The sequence below is a fragment of the Trachurus japonicus genome, chromosome 15 (genome assembly GCF_045865225.1).
Source record: "Trachurus japonicus isolate A0001 chromosome 15, Traja_1.0".
NCBI lineage: Eukaryota > Metazoa > Chordata > Actinopteri > Carangiformes > Carangidae > Trachurus > Trachurus japonicus.
This window is the reverse complement of record NC_140921.1, coordinates 940,636-965,048: the sequence shown is the minus strand read 5'-3', so window position 1 is coordinate 965,048 and position 24,413 is coordinate 940,636. Positions and strand designations below refer to the sequence as shown.

Genomic DNA, 24,413 nt, shown 5'->3' with positions numbered 1-24,413 from the left:
CCTGACTGACTGACTGACTCACTGCTGCTGCAGCGCACTCACTGTGTGTGTGTGTGTGTGTGTGTGTGTGTGTGTGTGTGTGTGTGTGTGTGTGTGTGTGTGTGTGTGTGTGTGTGTGTGCGCGCAGGCTGGGGCGACTCGGACGGCTCTCCATCGGAGGGGGGGATGACGTCAGACGCTCTCTTCATCTACGATTGGCTGAAACAACGACTGGATAAAAAACCACTTTACATCTGGGGACACTCTCTGGGGACCGGGTAACACACACACACACACACACACACACACACACACACACACACACAGACACACAAACACACACACACACATAGACACACACACAGACACACAAACACACCTGTGATTCAATCTGTTTGTTTTTTAGTGGGGCGGATTAGCTGAACAATCGTTCACTTTGTGATAAAAGCATGAAATTTGGTGGATGTGTTGGTGAATATGTTTCAGACAAATCTGGATATTGGGCCACCTCCAAAGCGCCCCCTAGTGGCCGTGGCAGCCATTTGTTATGCGAGTAAATGAATGATGAATAAAAACTGCCCTTTTAATAATACCAACTATGTATTATAGTGTCATAATTATCAGAAAAAGTGTGTTCATTTGTCTTTGTATGATGTCTGGTTTAGGAGTTATGAAAATTGGCCTTTTCGCCATTCGTGCAGACATAAATTCAAAATGGCCACCAAAAAAACCCCCATGGGACATTAGTTGACCCGGGCAACAAGCAAAAATCTTAAGTAGACATCTTAAGGGTCCTTAAAAACCATGTTTCAAAAATGTATCCACCAACACCTCCACCAAATGTTGTGCTTCTGTCACAAAATAAACAATTCTTGTGATTTATTGAGCTAATCTGCCCCACAGGGGATGCACATTGTGGGGGGGCGCTACCCACACGTTTAGCCCCGTTGCTCCTTCCATGAATGCACGATCCTTACAAGCTGCACCTCGTTGTAAAGGTGACTAATCAGGCTTTCCAACAATATACAATACATCACCAGTTGGTATTAATAAAAGGGCAGTTTTTATTCATCATTCATTTATTCGCATAACAAATGGCTGCCACGGCCACTAGGGGGCGCTTTTGAGGTGGCCCAATATCCAGATTTGTCTGAAACATATTCACCAACACATCCACCAAATTTCATGCTTTTATCACAAAGTGAACGATTGGTGTAAAATATTGAGCTAATCCGCCCCACTATTTTGTCTTTTTGTCTCAGAGTCGCCACAAACCTGGTCAGACGACTGTGTGAGAGAGGTAACACACACAAACACACACACACACACCTGACACACACACACACACACACACAGAAGAAAAACCTGAAGTTTCAACATTTAAATCAAAACTTTTACTGTGAAATTTCATCTTTAAAAACTACAACCTTTCAAAATAAAGTCATATTTTCAGAGTAAAGTGCAGAGGTCACTGTGATGTTCATGGAACAGGAAGTAGGCTACCTTTCACAATAAAAGTCTTGAATGACAGCTGTGTGTCTGTTTGTGTTGTGTTGTCAGGGTTTCCTCCGGACGCTCTCATCCTGGAGTCTCCGTTCACCAACATCAGAGAGGAGGCCAAGAGCCACCCCTTCTCCATGGTAACGCACACACACACACACACACACACACACACACACACACACACAGATGTTCATATAAAACATTAGAAATGTTTTTTTCTTTAAAGTTTCATGAGTTGCTGAAGAGGAGACGACCAAAGTCACTTTGTCATTGAATTTAAAACAAATAAATTTGCAATGAACCTGTTGTTTTTTGGTTGATATAATAATATTCCTGACTACTTGAACTGAAACAATACAAAAAATGCCAACATTTGATCATGTTCAACCCTGTAACAACAAATAAAACCAGTTCCCCCGTTTTAAAAGTAATGGTTCAGTCCAACGTCCTCAGCAGGAAGTGACATCACTCAAGTCTTTAGAAGAACAAACTGTCCAGAGAAGAAAGAGTTCAGCTTCTTTCTTTACACAGGGTTCCTACGCAAGTATGGAAAAGTATGGAATTTGATTTGATACATTTCCAGGTCTGGAAAAGTATGGAGAAGGGAAATTATTGTATGGAAATATATTTATCTTAATACTTATCTGGGTTTGGTCTTATCTGAAGTTATCTAGGTTAATTATTTTTGTATGCACTATAGTACCTATAGCTACAATCTCCTGGAAATTATTTGGTTACATAATGGCACACACATTCAGAATAATGAAAACAAATGATTAAATGCATGATTTTTTTAATATATATAATGCACAACTATTTACTCAAATATCAAAAATTATTTGAATTTTTTTTAACAAGAAGTCTGGAAATTAGGGTGTGGAAAAAGTATGGAATTTGGACATTTCAAATGTGTAGGAACCCTGTTTACATTTATTTCATAGTTTTATTGTGTGTGTGTGTGTGTGTGTGTGTGTGTGTGTGTGTGTGTGTGTGTGTGTGTGTGTGTGTGTGTGTGTGTGTGTGTGTGTGTGTGTGTGTGTGTGTGTGTGTGTGTGTGTCAGGTGTACCGGTATCTGCCCGGCTTCGACTGGTTCTTCCTGGACGCCATCACAGCCAACAACATCCGCTTCGCTAGCGATGAGAAGTAGGTGACCTCTGACCTCGGAGCTGTAGTTCCCTCTGTTAGTAGGACCAGAGCGATAGATATAACTGTTATATCTAGTGTTGCACCGATACCATTTTTTGGCCCCCGATACCGATTCCGATTCCCGGCTGTGCAGTATCTGCCGATACCGATACCGTTCCGATACCACACAGTTTGGGGGAAAAAAATATATAAGAGCTTTTTTTCTTCTAATACTATAATCCAGTAGAACTTTTTTATTGCCTACCTGGTAAAAATGTTTAAGTAACACGTTATTTAACCTTTAAATAATGTTGAGGGTCCAATGTAACGCATTTTTACATTTAGGAACAGTAAACACACCCCAAACATTTTTCCTCTGACTTGACCAACACAATAGATTTGATACATGAATTGGTCTTTCCTGCCACTACACTAATGATTACTGTATATACATAAATAACAGTAGCATAAACTGATTGGTTGAACACAGCCTGATGTAAACATTAATAAACTCAGTAACCAATCACACAGGCAGCTCCATGCTGTCCATGTGTGATGTTCAGGGACAGGTCTGAAGACAGAGCGCTGAGGTTGAAGTCCTATAATAATGAGATGAGATGAGAGACACCTGTGACAGTGACAGGTCTACTCTGTAGCTTCGTCTTGACCACATGTCAGCTGATCAGCTGCAGCAGAGGAAACTCCGCTGCTCTCAGCTGCACCGCAACGAGCGCTTTTTTTTGGTTTTTTTTAATTAAGCTCCGGTAGCGACCGCGCCGACATAACGTAGCGGGATCTCTATTTACATGTGTGCGCAACGCACACGGAGAGAGGAGGTGAAAAGAGACAACACTGTTACCTGCTGTATACTGGCCACAGACCAGTGTGTAACGAGTGAAAAAGCCGCCGTCACTGCAGCCTGAACGCAGCTCAAATCGACCGGTGTCTGAGCACGGAGAACAAGCTTTGATAAACACACCGGACCCGCGTCGGTTTGGCAGCTCAGTGACGGCGGCTTTTTGACTCGTTACACACTGGTCTCTGTGTTTTAGAGATGGTTCAGCCTGAGGCCAGTATACAGCAGGTAACAGTGTTGTTGTCTCTTCTCACCTCCTCTGTCCCCTGTGTGTGCTCAGTGCGCTGCTCAGTGCGCTGCGCACACATTTAAATAGAGATCCCGCTACTTTATGTCGGCTTTGCTTGTTTACATTTCACAAAAAACTCCTTGAAAAGGATTAACTGCAATTAATTGAATTGTTTACATCCTTACTTGGCTTGGCATGCACTGAACACGTGTGATCACACAGCAGTGAGTGTCGGGCGAGAGAAGACACAAGGCGCTGCGTTCATATCAGTAAATGGCATCGGTGCCTCATTTGTTTTACTCGTTGATACCGATGCCAGCATTTTAGTGCCGTATCGGGCCCCCTACCGATACTAGTATCGGTATCGGTGCAACACTAATTATATCTATCGCTCTGTGTAGAACCAGGACCAGAACCAGAACCAGGACTGAGACTCCCTGTCCCAATTCTCCCCCTTAAAACTTCCACTTGGTCTTGAGTGCCCTCAACCGTAAATTCCCCTCGTTGAGGGAAAGTGGCTGAAAATCTTTCCCTATGGAAATGGGACACCACTAGTGTAGTGAACGTAGCGAACGTGATAACATACGTCACATGTTTACAATTATAGGCTACCAGTGGAGCGTGCTACTATTTTCATTCAGGAAAAATGCCGGAGGTTCCAGCTGTTGTGTTGCCTGTTGCGTTGGCTGTGTTTGTTTATCTCAGTCTAAACAATTTTGTAATTAGTCATGGTTATCAGAGATTAGCCGGGCTAACGGTTAGCTACCTGTTTAACTTTAATAACTCAGTGACTCAATAAACGCTCCATGAAAAAATATTTTCTCCAGCGGATATCTGAGTTCCAACATGACTGAGCTAACTGGAGTAGTTTCATGTCGTGTCCCACAACGGGAGGGTTTTAACAGCTGACGTCCTGCTGTTAGCTTAGCTGCTGTTAGCTTAGCTACCGCTGTTAGCTTAGCTGCCGCCGTTAGCTTAGCTGCTGCCGTTAGCTTAGCTACCGCTGTTAGCTTAGCTGCCGCTGTTAGCTTAGCTGCTGCCGTTAGCTTAGCTGCCGTTAGCTTAGCTGCCGTTAGCTTAGCTGCCGTTAGCTTAGCTGCCGTTAGCTTAGCTACCGTTAGCTGTCCCTGTCAGCTGAGCCACTGATGCTTTCTAGACACTGTGATTCCCCCAAACTGAATAAATACAACACGTAGCGACACAAAACACACACACAGAAATAGTAATGTTTCTTCAATCATTTCAGATTTGTCTAAACGGCGATCGATCGTGACAACGGGTAATTTCATCTTCCACTTCGTTTTAAGCATCGGACCTCACTACATTTTGAGGGCTGATTTTAAGGGCAAAATCGCACTTCCCCTTCCTCCCTAGAGTAATGGGACACCCTACCCCTACACGTGAACGCGCAAAATATAGGGTTAGGGCAAATATTTAGGGCTAGGGGGAGAAATGGGACAGGGCCAAACAGTCTGAGCTGCTGCAGGTTCTGGTTCAGGTTCAAATCCCAGAACAGCTGACGACCTTTGACCTCTGCGTTAAGATAAAGTTTTAGCTCATTAGTCATTTTTATGAATGAAACAAACCAACACTCTCTCTGTGTCTCTGTGTGTGTGTGTGTGTGTGTGTGTGTCTGTGTGTGTGTGTCTGTGTCTGTGTGTCTGTGTGTCTGTGTGTGTGTGTGTGTGTGTGTGTGTGTCTGTGTGTGTGTGTGTCTGTGTGTGTCAGTGTGAACCACATGTCGTGTCCTGTGTTGATTCTTCACGCTGAAGATGACGGCGTCGTCCCGTTCCACCTGGGGAAGAAGGTACACAACTACAACTACAACTACAACTACACACAATACACTAACAGCAGGCAGTGAATAAACGTACGTGTGTGTGTGTGTGTGTGTGTGTGTGTGTGTGTGTGTGTGTGTGTGTGTGTGTGTGTGCAGCTCTACAACATGGCCGCCCAGTCCAAGTCTCTGAGTGGACACAAAGTCCAGTTCGTCTCGTTCCCGTCGTCTCTGTCCTACAAACACAAGTTCATCTACAGGAGCCCCGAGCTGCCCAACATCCTCAGGTACACACACACACACACACACACACACACACACACTAAAACACACACACACACACACACACACACTAAAACACAGAAGTTCAAATGTCCAGTTTTTGTTTGGACGCCTGAACACAACACTAACTTAAAGGATCGTTGTCCTGATGGTCGCCCAGTGTTGGTTGGAGCAAAAAAAACGTGACTAAAATAGACCGAATCTCCTTGTTGTTTACATTCTACTTCCTGGTAGAAAACCAGCTGTAATGTGAATGAGATCAATAGTAACGAACGAGAGTTTAGCTATATATCATATTTTTCAGGCCCTATCACTGTTTAGACAAATCTGAAATGATTGAAGAAACATTACTATTTCTGTGTGTGTGTTTTGTGTTGCTATGTGTTGGATTTATTCAGTTTGGGGGAATCACAGTGTCTAGAAAGCATCAGTGGCTCAGCTGACAGGGACAGCTAACGGTAGCTAAGCTAACAGCAGCAGCTAAGCTAACAGCAGCAGCTAAGCTAACAGCAGGACGTCAGCTGTTAAAACCCTCCCGTTGTGGGACACGACATGAAACTACTCCAGTTAGCTCAGTCATGTTGGAACTCAGATATCCGCTGGAGAAAATATTTTTTCATGGAGCGTTTATTGAGTCACTGAGTTATTAAAGTTAAACAGGTAGCTAACCGTTAGCCCGGCTAATCTATGATAACTATGACTAATTACAAAAATGTGAACACGTAAATAGTAATGTTTGTCCAATCATTGGTTTTATAAACTTTACAAACATCAGATTAGTCTAAACGGTGATATAGTGACGTGAAAAATGAGATAAATATAGAGAAACTCTCGTCTGTCACTATTGTTCTCATGCTGGTTTTCTACCAGAAAGTAGTTGTAAACAACAAGGAGATTCGTCCTATTGATGCAGGCAAACCAGAGTTACCATGGCAACCCGGCACTAGGGATATTAGCCACAACGCTAACCCATGGGGGCAATTCTTTCAACCACAACCAACACTCAGAAAACAACAATAACCGGTGGAGCAGTGCAGTGGTAATGTCCAAAATATCTCTGACCGTTTTATTTTAGTAAAGAAATCATCTCAACAAGGACAAAGTGTTAGTTTCTCTCTGTGATGGGATAGTAATGTCTTTCTGGGATGTTTCAGAGTTAAAAACACAAAGTTTCTACTGTTTCTACTCTACACTATATGAGTTCAGTGGTGTCTCTAAGGATTCCAGTCATGTACCAGAGATATCTGATTGTTTTCTGAGTCTTTGTTGTGGTTATAAAGAATTGCCCCCATGGGTTAGCGTTGTGGCTACACTGCAAAAACTCAAAATCTTTCTAAAAATATTTGTCTTATTTCTTGTCCAAATGTCTCATTTCTAGTCAAAACTAATCTCTTTCCACTTAAAATAAGACTCATCACCTAAACATTAACTTGTTTTTAGATCATTTTCACTTGTTTCAAACTAATTTTCACTTGAAATAAGTAGAAAAATCTGTTTGTGTTTGTAATAAGAAAGAAAAACTTGCTCCACTATCAGATTTTTCTACTTATTTCAAGTGAAAATCTGCTTGAAAGAAGTAAAAAGTGTCTAAAAACAAGCTGCTTTTAATGTGATGAGTCTTTTTTTAAGTAGAATGAGATTTGTTTTGACTAGAAATAAGACAAATATTCTTGGTGAGATGTTTGAGTTTCTGCCGTGTATCCCTAGCGCCGGGTAGCCATGGTAACTCTGGTTTGTCTGCAGCAATTTTAGTCGCGTTTTTTTGCTCCAACCAACACTGGGTGACCATCAGGACAACGATTTAGGGGTCAAAAATGACCGGAATTCTCCTTTAAGACATCCTGTGTATATGTGACCCGTTCCATCAAAATGAGTCGGAAGTCGCAACGTTCTATTTTTAGATAATCAGCTGATAACGTGGAAAACCCATAGAAAATCAAAAAACATTTTTTACCCTAATTTCAAAGCAATGACTTTCAAAAACAATCTCCCAAAGTTTCACAGTCCAGATAATTGAGAAAAGGCAGGCAAATGATGATTAAAGTCGACCTGCAACTTAAACCCTCTGAAAATGAGTGTTGCTTCGGTGCGAAACATGAAATATCTCCTGAACCGTTCATGATGGAGACGAGCTGTAAACTGCATCTGAATCGCGGGATTCTCCGCTTTCCGACGGTCATTGAATGTTGCATCTATGACGAGAAGGGACGGATACAGAAACAGATGCTAAACCGAGTAGCATCGACGCTAACAGAGCGTAGCATCGACGCTAACAGAGCGTAGCATCGATGCTAAACCGAGTAGCATCGACGCTAACAGAGCGTAGCATCGACGCTAACAGAGCGTAGCATCGACGCTAACAGAGCGTAGCATCGACGCTAACAGAGCGTAGCATCGATGCTAACAGAGCGTAGCATCGACGCTAACAGAGCGTAGCATCGATGCTAAACCGAGTAGCATCGACGCTAACAGAGCGTAGCATCGACGCTAACAGAGCGTAGCATCGATGCTAACAGAGCGTAGCATCGATGCTAACCCGAACGTACACGCTTGCACATGTTTTACAAAATGTCAACAAAACATGACAACTTCTGAACCGTTTATGATAGAGACGAGCTGTAAAAAGCAACTGAATTGTGAGATTCTCTGCTTTCCGAGGGTCATTGAATGCTGCATCTATGACAACAAGGGGCCCTATAGGGAGCGTGTAATCATACACATCTCGAAAACCATCAAATGTCTGACTCTGACTAGGGAATCATTTTAAAGCTTATTTTCTAATCTTTCCATTGATACCAAAATCTCAACTTTGAAATTTGGGTCAATGTGACTCATTTTGATGGATCAGGTCACATATAATCAGTAATGTCATTATATTTTGATTCAGTTATTTCTCTGACAAGAAAATCTCTAATGACGTCATCACTACTAACTTGTTTGTTTGTTTGTTTGTTTGTTGTTGCAGTGATTTTCTTGGTTCAGCTCCGGTCGCACAATGAAGAGGACGACACACACACACACACACACACACACACACACACACACACACACACACACACACACACACACACACACACACACACACACACACACACACACACACGTTGTTTTCATAGTGACTGATGGGACTGAACACAATCACACATCATTCCTTTCTCTCTGTTAGCATTCCTCACACACACACACACTCAGACACACACACACACACACACACACACACACACACTCAGACACGCACACACACACACACGGCCTCACTCGGTCTCGTGTGTCTGAACGAACTGAGGAGACGAAGATCAGAACAAACTGGACGACGAACAGGAAGAAGAATCAGTTTTTATCTTTTTAAAGTTTTATCACACACACACACAGACACACCTGCACACACACACACACACACACACAGACACACACACACCTACACACACACACACACACACACACACACACACCTACACACCTGTGTGCTCACTCAGTTTGTTGCGTTGTTTCTCTCTGATGATTCAGGGTTTGTTTTTAAAGCCTGTTATGACTTGAATTATGAATTAAATATTTCTTGTTCTACGTGTGTGTTTCTGTGTGTGTTTCTGTGTGTGTGTGTGTCTGTGTGTGTGTGTGTGTGTGTGTGTCTGTGTGTGTTTCACTGGATGATAAATGATTTTTTTTTATGTTTAATCATTAAAATTCACAACATGCAGCGCTGAAGAACAGGAAGTGACGTCATCGGCTACCTGCAGGGCCGTTGCTAGGAATTCTGGGCCCCCTTAAAGAATACTAAAGTGGGCCCCTCCCCCTAACTTTTCCTTTTTTTTTCTTAGACTACGTATGTATTATCATTTTTTATTTAGCCTTCTTTGTTTTGATGCTAATGCAGCATTACACTGCAAAAACTCAAGTATCTTAGCAAGAATATTTGTCTTATTTCTAGTCAAAACAAATCTCATTCTACTTAAAATAAGACACATCATATTAAAAGCAGCTTGTTTTTAGACACTTTTTACTTCTTTCAAGCAGATTTTCACTTGAAATAAGTAGAAAAAATCTGACAGTGGAGCAAGTTTTTCTTCCTTATTACAAACACAAAAAACTTACTTTCACTGGCAGATTTTTCTACTTATTGTGAATTTAAGTAAAAATGATCTAAAAACAAGTTAATTTTTAGGTGATGAGTCTTATTTTAAGTGGAAAGAGATTAGTTTTGACTAGAAATGAGACATTTGGACAAGAAATAAGACAAATATTCTTGGAAAGATGTTGAGTTTTTACAGTGTACTATGAGTATTAGTCAGGGTCTTACGCAGAATAAATCAGTCATACAAAGATTAGACTACTGGGGTTTTTTATGGGCCCCACTGGGCGCTGGGCCCCTAGAGTTATCATCACCTTTCTCCCCTATACAACGGCCCTGGCTACCTGTCTGGTCCGTCAGGTGGTCAGAGAGTCCGAGTGTCCCTGAACGCACCATCAGCGACTGAATCTACCTTCTACCTTTTAGTTTTGGATGGAACTAGAAGCAAATAATGACTGAGTTTCAGTTTTTGGTGAACTATTCCTTTAACAGGGTGTATACAGGAATCTTGAAGTTAATTTAAATACCTTTTTAAAGACTTTTTCAAGACCTTCTCAATATTTTTCAACACCTCACCGCCGCTTCAAGCTGTAACCATTTACATCAGTGGTACTTTTGACTTAAAGGGATAGTAGCATTTTTTTTAAAGTGTGGTTGTTTGATCTACAAATAGCCCCTAAGTACTTTAATTGCAGTAGAAGACTCTCTGCACTCCTCCCGTTAGCAACGCCAGCCCATAATAGCCCTGCCCAGAGATTTACAACATAAATTGTTGTGAATGGACCCAAAGAAACGGCCTATTTTCACGGCCTAAAAGAGGTTTTACCTGAAAAAAAAACCCAGTTCCATTGTTCGCTATAATATAATTTTTTCCAGCCCTTCAAAGTGCAGGAAAAACACAGTTTTTATTTGGACCTAACCAACTCACGTATCCCTCCGCCCAGGGTTAGCGCCCGCCGATCAGCAGTTGGTTAGGTCCAAATAAAAACTGTGTTTTTCCTGCACTTTGAAGGGCTGGAAAAAATTATATTATAGTGAACAATGGAACTGTGTATTATTTTTCAGGTAAAACCTCTTTTAGGCCGTGAAAATAGGCCGTTTCTTTGGGTCTGTTCACAACACTGTATGTTGTAAATCTCTGGGCTATTATGGGCTGGCGTTGCTAACGGGAGGAGTGCAGAGAGTCTTCTACTGCAATTAAAGTACTTAGGGGCTATTTGTAGATCATATAACCCCACTTTTAAAAACATGCTACTATCCCTTTAACAGTTTTAGTTTGTGATAAAGACTATAAACCACTATGATACAACAGATTTCAAGGATAATAAATCAAAGGCAGAGTTTATAATATAAAAAAAACATTGCTCCACTCTCAATGTGTACCGGTTCATCTTTGTTTTTTAATAAAATGAATAAATTCACACACTTTTACAATGTTTTTTAGGACTCAAACTCTTGGACAGCTAATTCAGAAAAAATACCTTCAAAATTCAATATTTAAGACTTTATAATGTTGTGAAAAGACTTTTTAATACTTTTTAAGAGTCTTAATTTTCCCAAAATTGATTTATCACCATTTAATACTTTTCAAGACCCTGTGGATACCCTGTAGAAGACATGTTTACATTGTTGACAGGCATCAAGATTAAACTTAAAAAAAAAAAAAGATATAATTCTCACTTATGATGGAAAAAAACTTAAGGGAAAGGAATTGTTTTTGTTGAATCTTTTTATTTTACAAGGAAAATATTATATCCATAAATGCAAATGGTCATTAAAAGTTTAAAATAGAAACCAGATATTATATGCCGCTACTACTGAATATGAAAGACAGAAAAGCTCTAAAAACCTCGGAATATATTATAAATTATTACAAATGATTTAATAATACCTATAATATATAATATTAATACCCCTTTCTATGTATATATGTAGGGGAGAGTGGGGTAAATTGAGCCACTTTTTGTATTCAGGATCACTACATCAAGACAATTATAGTTTTGTTGCTAACTAACACATCTGCATATATTTCAGGGTGTTTTGCATCCCTACAAATTAACAGAATGAGTGTAAATATAATGGTTTTTAAAATATAGCATGTTCAAAAAAAGTGGTCTTGTGACTCAACTTACCCAATGAATGGGGTAAGTTGACCATAGGAGTGGGGTAAATCGATCAACCCCCCCTTCTTTCCTTCCATCCATCTCCTACCTCCCCCTTTACTTAATATTTCGTCTGTCCAGGTTACAGGTGAACACAAACTGCAGGGACTTCCTGCTGAGCCACCAACTCTCTGAGATTTGGGGAGTTTTGTAATTACGTGGCATCTTGGGAAGAATCCCAGATATTTTTCTTTGAAAGTAAAGTTTGGCCTCACTATAAACAACTTTTCCTGTTTATAGGAACATACTTACTGTAATCACAAACATACAGAATCTTGATTTAATCATTTGGACATTTACAGCAAAATATATTCATTAAGTGTATAGGATAGGTGGCTCAACTTACCCCACAGCTACCTTAGCTTGGGTTTATTGCTCTCACAGCTAAAATGGTGCAGTTTCATGCTAGGTTTACTACCTCATGTTGTAGCTCATAGATACCACAACCCATGTAGAAAACACATTTACAATCATCTCTTTTAGTCTAAACACAATTCTCATAAAACTTATGATCGACAAAATTCACTCTCGAGAGTGAAAAATGATCTTTTGGTCATAAATGTTAAACCACTTTACTCACATGGTTCTAATCTTCACAGACTCCATGAAATGAGGCCTGCCTCCATAATATTTGGTCACATGCTAACTTTTTCCTATAGTTTCCTAGAAACAAGGGGTGGGTCAACTTACCCACTGGCTCATCTTACCCCACTCTCCCCTATATAGTTTTAGTTTATTGTATGTATGTATGTAGCCTATATTCTATATAAAGCTCAGTATTGATTGATTGATCAGGTTTTAGGGTTGTTAGTGCAGCAGGTTATTTCCCATGATGCACCTGGGCAGCTGTTTCAGTTTCCTTCATGTTGAAACTTTACCTTTACCTTTCACAATGTTCCAGTTTATTATTGTGATTTTTAATTTACACAGAACCTCTGTGACCACGAGGGGGCGTGGTTACCACGGTTACCACGGTTACCACGTGACAAAGAGTCTGGAGCAAAGGAAGAGGTCTCACTCTGACAGAGAAACAAGGAGCGTTAAATGAGCAGAAAAACTTTCTGAACATTTTAAAATGTGGCTAAATATTCTGTTATAATTAAACTAATAGTGTTTATGAAGCTTTTAGACGTCAGACTGTAATGAACTGATCTTCACTTTCACTTCACATTTTCATCATAATACTGTTGTTGAGTTGACAACAACCTGCAGTTTCTGTTGTTCATGAGGATAAAAATCTGACGTAAAAACTACTGAACAGGTGGAGTTAAGTTTTTAAGATTTATATAGAAATATAAAGAAACATCTTCCTATAATCAAAATAAAACTGTAACTTTCAGGTGTTTTAACTTTGTTATACTTTATTTTAAATTCAGAGTTCATTTTACTCTTAAAAACACAAATATACTCAATAATTTTCCAAAATATAATTACATTTAATATAAATCCTAAATTAGCTTCACTGTAATTTCCCAGCTTGGGATCAATAAAGTATATGAATGAATGAATGTTTTATTTTGGTGTCATGCCACCACTGTGGCCCATCCCATACGAGATTACAAGACACAAAAACAAATACAAAAAACAAAGACTAGACAGTCCTTCCTGTTGGTGTTACCTGCCACACAGGTGTGTGTTCTATCTATCTATCTATCTATCTATCTATCTATCGTTCTATCTATCTATCTATCTATCTATCTATCTATTGTTCTATCTATCTATCTATCTATCGTTCTATCTATCTATCTATCTATCTATCTATCTATTGTTCTATCTATCTATCTATCTATCTATCTATCTATCTATCTATCTATCTATCTATCTATCTATCTATCTATTGTTCTATCTATCTATCTATCTATCTATCTATCTATTGTTCTATCTATCTATCTATCTATCTATCTATCTATTGTTCTATCTATCTATCTATCTATCTATCTATCTATTGTTCTATCTATCTATCTATCTATCGTTCTATCTATCTATCTATCTATCTATCTATCTATCTATCTATCTATTGTTCTATCTATCTATCTATCTATCTATCTATCTATCTATCTATCTATCTATCTATCTATCTATTGTTCTATCTATCTATCTATCTATCTATCTATCTATCTATCTATCTATCTATCTATCTATCTATCTATTGTTCTATCTATCTATCTATCTATCTATCTATCTATCTATCTATCTATCTATCTATCTATCTATCTATCTATTGTTCTATCTATCTATCTATCTATCTATTGTTCTATCTATCTATCTATCTATCTATCTATCTATCTATCTATCTATCTATCTATCTATCTATCTATCTATCTATCTATCTATCTATTGTTCTATCTATCTATCTATCTATCTATTGTTCTATCTATCTATCTACCTACTCCAGTCGAGTGAATTCCCACTGAGTGAATCATCTTCGTTACAAACCACCTTTTCCCCTCTCTGCGTGCTGACGTCACGCTGGGAGCGTCAGCGTCAGCTACATCTGTCTCGTGTTTCCGGGTTTCACAATAAACAAAAACTCCTCCCGGCAGCAAAGTTTCCTCCTGCGGCTCCTCGTGCCTCCGTCTCAGTCCAGGTGAGTCCGCGTGCGTCCAGGTGAGTCCGGTCCGGCGCGTGCGTCCGGACCGGTGACGTCACCCGGTCCCGGTTTCGTGTTGGACTTTGAACTGTTTCATGTGTCTGTGACGTCCGAACCTGCTCGAGCCCTGGTCCAGCAGCACGTGAGTCCCGGTCCAGACCCGGTTCGAGTCCGGTCCAGAGTCCTGCAGCAGCTGGTTCTGGTTCTGGTTCTGGACTGGACTGGACCTGGTACTGGTCCTAACTGGTCCGAACCGGTCTGAGTGTCAGTCAGAGTTGAGCAGGTTCGACTGGATCAGAGGAAACTGGACCTGAGACCGGAAACATGCGGGTCTCTGTTTAAAGCTCCTTCAAAATAAGAGCCTCATCATGCATGACTGTTAACACGCGATCACAGTGGTGGTGTTCAGCTGCGTTGTCAGGGAAACGAGTGTGTGTGTGCACGTGTGTGTTTCTCAGTAAAAAAATCAGTGGATAGGGTGACGTCATCAGTTACCTGTAGAGGTGTGCCCCCCCCCCCCCCAGCTGTCAATCAGACGGTGACAGATTTAACAGGGTTTTTTTCCACAAGGTCTTAAAAAAAAGTCAAAAATTTGAAAATCAAAAGTTTAGGGCTTAAATAAAACGTCTTAAAGGGATAGTTCAACATTTTGTCAAATTGGCCCATTGCCATAATAATCCCTAGTCACATAGCAGTAGGTTCGTTACCTTTAATTGTCGGTGCAAGCTGTTTTTAGAACGGCGGAGCAGAGCCGTGAGCTGCTCAGAGCTACGCTACGGAGGCTCATTATGGGATTTTTCAGCAAGCAGCGAAGCCGCGAAGTCAAAAATCATTTCTGAAAAAAACAACTCAGAATTTCTGACTTTTAACTCAAAATCTTTAAAAAAAACCCTCCATTGTTGGCCCTAATGCTCTTCCGTAGTTTACAGAGTAAAACACTGATCCAGTGTAAAATGTTTCACCGCGTTCTATAGAGCTCCAACTAATGATTATTTTCATTTATTTAAACGTTTAATCAGTTAGTTGTTTGGTCAATAAAATGTTAAAACATGAATCAGTGTTTCTCAAACCACCAGACAACATCGTCCTCAAATGTCTTGTTTTGTCCACAAACCAAAGAGAGACTCAGTTTATTGTCATAAAGGAACAAAGAAACCAGAAATATTCACATTGAAGAAGCTGCAATCAGAGAATCTGGAGCTTTTATTCTTTAAGAAAACGACTCAAACTGATTATTAGATTATCAGAATAGTTCACGATTAATTTAATAATCGATTATTGTTCCATTAATGGATTAATTGTTGCAGCTCTACCGTGTTACCTTCACTGAGGTCAGGAGTTCTCAGTTCTGGTCCGGTCCTGTTCTACATAGATGAACATTGTTTCCTGGTCAGTGAGACATTTGGTTTCAGTCCAACTAAACTCCCTCACACACGTTACAGACGAGACGTGGTTAACTCTGTTGCCTGGTAACACCGGGTGTGTTTGAGCAGCTGAACTCCGTCTGGAGGTTTCAGAAGACGTTGTGAAACCGTTTGTGTTTGTGTTGGAGAACTGGACTTTCAGGTTCTTCCAGAGACCGACCGGTGCTTCAGGTTCCTCCCTCCGCTGCAGCTCTGAGATGGAACATCTGATGTTTGTTCTGTTTTAGTTTAAAGGGACAATGAGGAGTTTTGTTAAAGTGAAGTGTTTTCTCACTACATTTATGAGCCTCCGCACCGTGAAATTCTTTGACCGGCGCAAGACAGACTCATGTTTTCATTCATCAAGAATTAAAGTCAGAGGTTGGAAGACGATCACATACCGTCGTAGTTCCCACCATAAACGGAGATTCGGCGGCGTTATTCTCATGACTCGCCACGAAACCGAAAGTAAAGAAACGCTGGTCGGCTCGCCCAGCATTTCCACCACCACTAATAATAACAAAATAACCATAGAGACAAAACCATAGATTTATCTAAAATGGACCATTAACAAGTGGTAACGGAGATTCATCCACATTAATATCAGACTTTTTATAACCAAATAGAAACTCCTCGTTGTCCCTTTAAACCTGAGCTCTCCAGATCTGGTGTCTCCTCCTCTGTGTCTCTCTAACCCTCCTCTCCTCCATGTGCGTCTGTTTCCAACGGTGGATAAGGTTATTTATCATCTACCATGTGTATATCTGTTTAGTCTTATCTGGAAATACTACAGAGTTAAGGAGGAAATACTACAGAGCTCCTCTTTCAAAGCAAATATTCACATTTCCTTTTCATTCGTGATCCTCCATTAACTGGTTGAACATGTGCAAGAAGATAAAACACTGACCTGCATCTTAGAGGCTAAATGTCTCATCTGGAGCTCTGGGTTGTGTTACTTTGAAAATGTCAATAACCAGATTGTGAGGACAAAGCAGAGGTGTTTTACTGTGGAGACGTCTCACTCTGTTCACTTTTCTTCTTGTCCTCCTTTTAGAAACGATGTCGACCACGTCTCAGAAGCACCGGGACTTTGTGGGGGAGCCGATGGGGGACAAGGGGGTGTCGGCTCTGTCCGGGATCGGAGACGTGTTGGGGAGGAAGCTGGAGGAGCAGGGCTTCGACAAGGTGACCACACACACACACACACACACACACACACACACACACACACTTCCTCCTAAATGTTTAATATTTTTTCCGTCTTTCATGCCATTGAACTCAAAGCTTAAAGGGATAGTATCATTTTTTTAAAGTGGGGTTGTATGATCTCCAAATAGCCCCTAAGTACTTTAATTGCAGTAGAAGACTCTCTGCACTCCTCCCGTTAGCAACGCCAGCCCATAATAGCCCTGCCCAGAGATTTACAACATACATTGTTGTGAACAGACCCAAAGAAACGGCCTATTTTCACGGCCTAAAAGAGGTTTTACCTGTGAAAAAAAAAACCCAGTTCCATTGTTCACTATAATATAATTTTTTCCAGCCCTTCAAAGTGCAGGAAAAACACAGTTTTTATTTGGACCTAACCAACTGCTGATCGGCAGGCGCTAACCCTGGGCGGAGGGATACGTGAGTTGGTTAGGTCCAAAATAAAAACTGTGTTTTTCCTGCACTTTGAAGGGCTGGAAAAAATTATATTATAGTGAACAATGGAACTGTGTATTTCTTTTCAGGTAAAACCTCTTTTAGGCCGTGAAAATAGGCCGTTTCTTTGGGTCTGTTCACAACACTGTATGTTGTAAATCTCTGGGCAGGGCTATTATGGGCTGGCATTGCTAACGGGAGGAGTGCAGAGAGTCTTCTACTGCAATTAAAGTACTTAGGGGCTATTTGTAGATCATACAACCACACTTTAAAAAAAATGCTACTTTCCCTTTAAGTGAACTCAGTGTGGACGTCGAGCAGCAGTAACTGTGTCAGAAACAGAATAAAGAAAGTTTCTTTTAAGATTATACATTTAACTAGAAAATTTCCTCTGGGAAATTTTGATAGGACCATCTCTGTCAACATGGGAATCAAACCCACGATCTTCAGGTCAAGACAGAACTCTTTCACTGAGCTCTGATACTGAGGAGCTGTAACCACTTAAAAGTTAAAGGAGCAGAAACAGACGTGGCCGCACTCAGAGGCTGATAATTCAAATTCTGTAAGTCTCTCTGATATTTTGAGCACATTGTGCGAGACAGAACAAGTTTGTCTACAAATTTGGAAAAAATTATGTGTGTAGAGTGTAAATTGTGTCCGGGAGGAGTGTGGAAAGAGAAAAGTTTCAGACGATTTCAGACAACTTCTCCCACTCTAACCGATGATGTCACGCACTCTGACACGAACATTCCGTGCAATACACAACCATTATAATCTCATAATTTCTGCAAAAATGATCATGGTCATTGATCAGGGATTGATCAAAAACTATATGACCTATCAAAACGTGGAGTAATACACCAATACACAAGACTTGTGTCTACTGTTTAAAGTTTAAATGGAGTCTCTAGGTGAAAGTATGCCTGAGCAGTAGACGTTTGTTAAACTCCAATGATTGGTCTTTTTCGCTCTTTTTTTTTTCCGCCCGTCCCATTGACTTCAATGCAAAATTGGACACAGACGTTCAGAGTCTGATCCAGGTCACTGTGTGAAGCTTAAATGTTTGTTGTGTGTGTGTGTTTTATTTATTTTAATGTTTATTTAACAGGGACGATACATACAACATTGCCACAAAGAATGAAAAATGTGATGCATACAAGACGTCTAGCTTCAGCTAATGGTCAGTCTTTGTCCCTGGTCAGGCTACAGAAGGATAAAAGATACTGAATACCGTTACAATAAGTGCAATGATACAAATACAGTGAGTAGGTATCATGAATAAATAAACACAGCTACAAAATTTAGATTAAGAAATTGCACAAATTAAATAGATTAAACATTAGTAGAATGCTGTATTGACAGTGACTTGAGAGAAGTTAATGTTCACATTTCTGCTGCTGCTTAAGCCAATGTTTAGCTCCTATAGCACTAAACATCTTTAATTCTGTTTGGGATTTGATTTCTGTGTTTCTCTGTGTGTGTTTCTGTGTGTGTGTGTGTGTGTGTGTGTGTGTGTGTGTGTGTGTGTCTCTGTGTGTGTGTGTGTGTGTTTCTCTGTGTGTGTGTGTGTGTGTGTGTGTGTGTGTGTGTGTGTCAGGCCTACGTGGTGCTGGGTCAGTTCCTGCTCTTGAAGAAGGACACTGAGATGTTCACCGAGTGGCTCAAAGACGCCAGCGGAGCCAACTCCCGCCAGGCCTCGTCCTGCGCTCAGTGTCTGAAGGAGTGGTGCGACGCCTTCCTCTGAGACCCAAGACCCCCCACCACCCACCACCTGCCCCCCCCTCCTGTGGCCCCGCCCCTCCTCCTCTCATCTGGCCCCGCCCCTTCCTCTCATCTGGCCCCTTCATCTTCATCTTCCTCTCCGGCTCGTTCACTTCCTGCTCCGGTCTGCGGATGACATCACAGCTCGTTAGTGTCTCTGCTGCTGCTGCGTGTTGCCAACCCCCCCCCCAGCTGTTTGTTTGTTTGTTTATTTGTGTGTTTGTTTACCTGTTGGAGGATGTTTACACAAATAAAAGCTCGTGTCTCAACTGTTTGTCTGTTTGTTTGACGTGAATAATAATCAGGGAATAATCATTGAATTCATTCATCTAAAATCAAGTCCTTAATTGGCATTAAAATGTCTTAAATCAATTTTTCAAAAGTCTTAAAAATGTTAACACTTGGTAAGTGGTATTTTATGGTTGTAATAAGTCTCAAATCTAAAAATAATTGGTAACATTGATTCCTACATAGAGAAGTACGGAAGCCGAGAACGGCCACGTCCATAATATTTTTTTATTACCGTTTTCTCGTGATAACGACTTATTATTTCGTTATCTCGAGATAACAAAGTCCGTTTTTTCGTGATAACGAATTAATTTATTTCGTTATCTCGAGATAACAAAGTCCGTTTTTTCGTGATAACGAATTAATTTATTTCGTTATCTCGAGATAACAAAGTCCGTTTTTTCGTGATAACGAATTAATTTATTTCGTTATCTCGAGATAACAAAGACCGTTTTCTCGTGATAACGAAATAATCATCATAGAATGTGTCGTTGACATGGTTGCTTAGCAACATGTTTCCCCGGTGCAATCGCTTCTGCTTACGGGGAAGTAGCAGCTGGTCATAGGCAGCTGGTTAGCCGCTGTATGTTCGTAGCAGGAGGCTACTAAAGCGAGTCTGTTGGAAACACTACACATCTACAGATCTAACGTAACAGAAGAGATGTTTTTCGTGGGATAATTGCCCAGAACCATGTGTAGAACTCAAATCAGTGAGCTGATTAATGTAATCACATCATCCTGATTTCAGCCTTCAAGAGCTGCCACTAACGTTAGTCTGCTCTGAGGAGCTGTCAACAATGAAGTACCGGTAAGTTACACTTAACGTTAGTTTGTTTACTGAGCTGGGCTACAGGTTAGCATAAACACATGAGAGTAGACTACGTTATGGCAGCTTCAGCTAAGGTAATGTTAGCTAGTTGCTGCTCAGATAAAGCTCATGAACACTGCTGTCTTGCCAAATTAACATTAGCCTACATGTCAGTGGTCGCAGGCAACAGGTGTCTGATGGTTCGAGATAAGGTTGTGATTTCTGACAGCAGCAGCCAGTAGCTAACGTTAGCTTAGCTGAAACAGGATAGATGGGACCACCGGCCGGTAGCCCCTTAAATAAACCCAGCACAGTGACGTTATTCAAACTAACGTTAAGTGTAACTTACTGGTAAGTTATTGTTGACAGCTGGTGTGGACAATAATCACACCAGTGAGTAGAGTAGACTGAAGCAGAGCGATAGATAGATGTTATATCTATCGCTCTGGACTGAAGTTAACTGCCCCATGCTCGAGCTGAACAGTAGCCTCCTGTTGCTAGGCAACCATGTCAACGACACATTCTATGATTATTTCGTTATCACGAGAAAACGGTCTTTGTTATCTCGAGATAACGAAATAAATTAATTCGTTATCACGAAAAAACGGACTTTGTTATCTCGAGATAACGAAATAATAAGTCGTTATCACGAGATAACGGTAATAAAAAAAATTTATACGGACCTGGCCGTTCTCGGCTTCCGTAGAGAAGTTAGTGGCGGCCGTCAACACTAAATTTCTCACCTCCACCAGCTCCCGAGTCAGTGTTTTTTTTTTTCTGGACTTTTTATGCATTTATTTTGAAAGGACAGCTGGAAAGAGACACAATCCAATGTTCATGTAGCAGTCACTTTACCTTGGATCACATAGGAAAGTGGGTCAAATTGTCCCTAACCCTGTGTAATTGATGTGGTTTTTATTTATTTATTTTTCCTGCATTTGTGTTTATTGTGAAGTCGGTCTTAAATTTAATTTCAAGTGGCTTTAAAAAAGTCTTAAAAAGTCTTAAATGTAACTTGGCTTAAGATGTAGGAACCCTGATAAAACAATACAAACACATTTATTATTGAAGAGCTGCTTGTTCGTTACGTCACAACAGAGTTTCACCCTAACCTTCTGGTTCCAGTAAAGAAAGTGAATGTGGTTTCTGTGTTTTGGATGAAGTCATAAAATCAGCTCTGTGACTAAAACACCAGTTTCTACTAGTACTACTGGTACTACTACAGGTTTCTGATCCTTCAGAGAGATAATCTTCACATATGAACTCCTTTTCTACCGTATCTGAAGCTTAATGCGACAGCCAGAAGTAAAAAGCTAACGTTAGGCTTTAACGGGATAGTTCAACATTGCCCATTGCCATAATCCCTACAGATGCTTATCAGTCACGTGACGTTCTTGTTGTGAGCGCCATCTTGGGTACCAACTGGGGACTGAGGCACAACTATGATCATTAGACTGTATGGGCTTTGATGAAGGATGTCTTAGTCTCTATTCCTCCATAACAGCAGACTAACTCTACATTATCCCGCTTATTACATGGCTTATGAGTGAAATTATTAATTTCAGATGTAATGTTGATCTAAATACGACTTTTATCGATTTATAAATTGCATCATTTAGCGAATCTGCAAGTCCAGTCACTTCTCTGCTGGTTTCCTCACTCGCCTTGGTCGTGTGCATTTGTTTTCATTGCCATAACCCCTATGTTCATAGCAGTAGGTTTGTTACCTTTAATTGTCGGTGCAAGCTATTTTTAGAACGGCGGAGCAGAGCCGTGAGCTGCTCAGAGCTACGCTACGGAGGCTCATTATGGGATTTCTTGGTTTCCCCTCATCATCAAACTCATCAAATACACAATCCAACAACTCCACAACGCTCTGGTGGACAAGTTGTGAGCTGCACATTCACCACACTATGAGATAATAACACAACGTTACCACACAGAGTTGTTTTAGAGGGAAACACAGAGACTGTTGATGAAAAACTGTCCCTGAAGGCAACGTGCATCAGCGGTTTTGCATGAATTTCCCTCTAAAACAACTCCTTTCTAAGCCTAAACTATTCTATTCTCCTAATTATTGTAGAACCACTGGTCTAAGAGACGTGTAGTTGATAAACACAGTCAGTGCTCATCTTATGGTCATACTTAAATCTGTCTATCTGCTGTATGTTGTTGTATTTTAAATTGCTGTTTGTTGTATGCATGACGCACTTTACTCTGGGCATTTGGCAGTAGATTATTAATACACTTCTAGCACTTTGTTATTATATTATGGGCATTTCTGCAACACAATTCAGCATCTTATATACAGTCCAGCACTTTATTATGACCGGGCATCCTGCAATAGATTATAGTGGTAGCCTACGGTGTAGCATCCACTTTTCCCACGTACAAATGGAATTTTAATATTGAGATAATAGCCTTTATTGTAGTGCATTTTTTGTGGTGTTATGGGAAGTTCTGTGATTTATTTTCCTTCTCTTCTCTTATACACCTACCGGCCCATGGGACACGAGATGGAAATTAGCCGTGCAGCTACAATCTCTTTTAATTTTTACATTTTTCTTTTAAAATGTTCATTAATATGTTTTGTCCCATTTCTAAATAATTAAACTTGTAAACTTATCAATGATGAGTAAAACATGTTTAGTATAAACTACATAGGGTGACATCAGGTAAAATGAGCCATTTAAGGTTTGAGCCTCCTAGCTTTTTAAGTTTGAACAGGCAATGGCTGTAAATTATTTCAAATTGTTGCTACAGTACAACTGTACTTGACAAAAAACAATTGATTGACAATTGATGACACACACACACACAAACATACAGACACACGCACGCACGCACGCACACTGTATATATGTGGATTGTTTTATCATAAATGATAGTGTTTCGAGGGCATCGTTTAGCTCAGTAGATAGAGCAGGTGCCCATATGCAAAAGGCTATAGTCCTTGGCCCTGGTTCGATTCCTCTGGTGGTCCTTTGCTGCATCTCTGTCTCTCTACAGCTGCCCTATCACTTAAAGGCCTAAAAGCCCCAAACTAAACTTTAAAAAAGAAGAAAAAGAAGAAGAAATGGCTGTGTTTTGCTTGAGTGGCTCATTTTAGCTGATGATTGGCCCATTTTACCTGAACAATGCTCATCTCAAATTGTTAGACAGCCGATGTTTGAAAAGCTATAGGACTTGAACAATTATATTTTATTATGTCATTTCAACAAAAAAATATTAAAAACAGTCAATATTAACTACAAAAATATAATTCAGTGTCACACAGTGCTTTATCTTAGTTTCCTAAGTGATTTACCAAAAAGTGGCCCAATTTACCTGATGTCACCCTACTAATGAGTATTTATTTATGTGTTATAAACGATGAATACAGTATTTATTAATGTTTAATAGTGCGTAGCTACTTGTTATAAAGTGTTACCAAGGTAACAACACAGAGTCTTTGATCATTCACGTCTGTTTATTGCAGCTTCGGTAGTGAAAACACACACACACACACACAGTAAAAACAGGACACGAGCTCCTTCAGAGTAGAAAACAATCAGAGTCGCTGTCGATAGAAAACACGTAACCTTCACCTGACGTGACGTGACATCACAGAAGGGGGCGGAGCCTCCGTTTCAAAATGTTTCCTTATTATAACAGGAAACACTGGATTTGGACACGTCGTCGTCATGGATACCGTCACGTGGCTGTGACGTCGGAACAGGGGAGTGATGGAAGTTCAACACAATCAACGTTTGAACTTTTAAAACAAAACCGAAACCATGGACATCTGTTACCGCGGTAACCACCTGATCACACACACACACACACACGTTGGCACCTTGTTATTAATAAGAAAAGCCCCGACATTAGAGAACCTGAATCGACCAATCAGGACGCGGCTGCTGGTCCAAACATTCAAACAGTCTTTAAACACCAGAA

The 24,413-nt window shown here is 40.4% G+C and overlaps 2 protein-coding genes across 3 annotated transcripts in view; both read left to right on the top strand.

The window, feature by feature from the left end:
- Positions 1-8,932, top strand: part of abhd12 (abhydrolase domain containing 12, lysophospholipase) — a 29,404-nt gene extending 20,472 nt beyond the window's left edge. For both annotated transcript variants that reach the window (XM_085799160.1, XM_085799161.1), the window contains 7 exons: positions 128-257; positions 1,242-1,279; positions 1,540-1,619; positions 2,544-2,626; positions 5,422-5,500; positions 5,630-5,757; positions 8,718-8,932. In XM_085799160.1, the coding sequence (XP_085655286.1) occupies positions 128-257; positions 1,242-1,279; positions 1,540-1,619; positions 2,544-2,626; positions 5,422-5,500; positions 5,630-5,757; positions 8,718-8,751 (572 nt within the window). In that variant the 3' untranslated portion in view covers positions 8,752-8,932. The remainder of the gene's footprint in view (positions 1-127; positions 258-1,241; positions 1,280-1,539; positions 1,620-2,543; positions 2,627-5,421; positions 5,501-5,629; positions 5,758-8,717) is intronic.
- Positions 8,933-14,548: 5,616 nt separating this feature from the next.
- On the top strand, positions 14,549-19,422 carry LOC146972919 (barrier-to-autointegration factor B-like). Its single transcript, XM_085801002.1, has 3 exons — positions 14,549-14,570; positions 17,031-17,161; positions 19,218-19,422. Exons 2-3 carry the CDS (start codon positions 17,036-17,038, stop codon positions 19,362-19,364), a joined length of 273 nt encoding a protein of 90 aa, XP_085657128.1. The 5' UTR covers positions 14,549-14,570; positions 17,031-17,035; the 3' UTR covers positions 19,365-19,422.
- Positions 19,423-24,413: the final 4,991 nt, after the last annotated feature.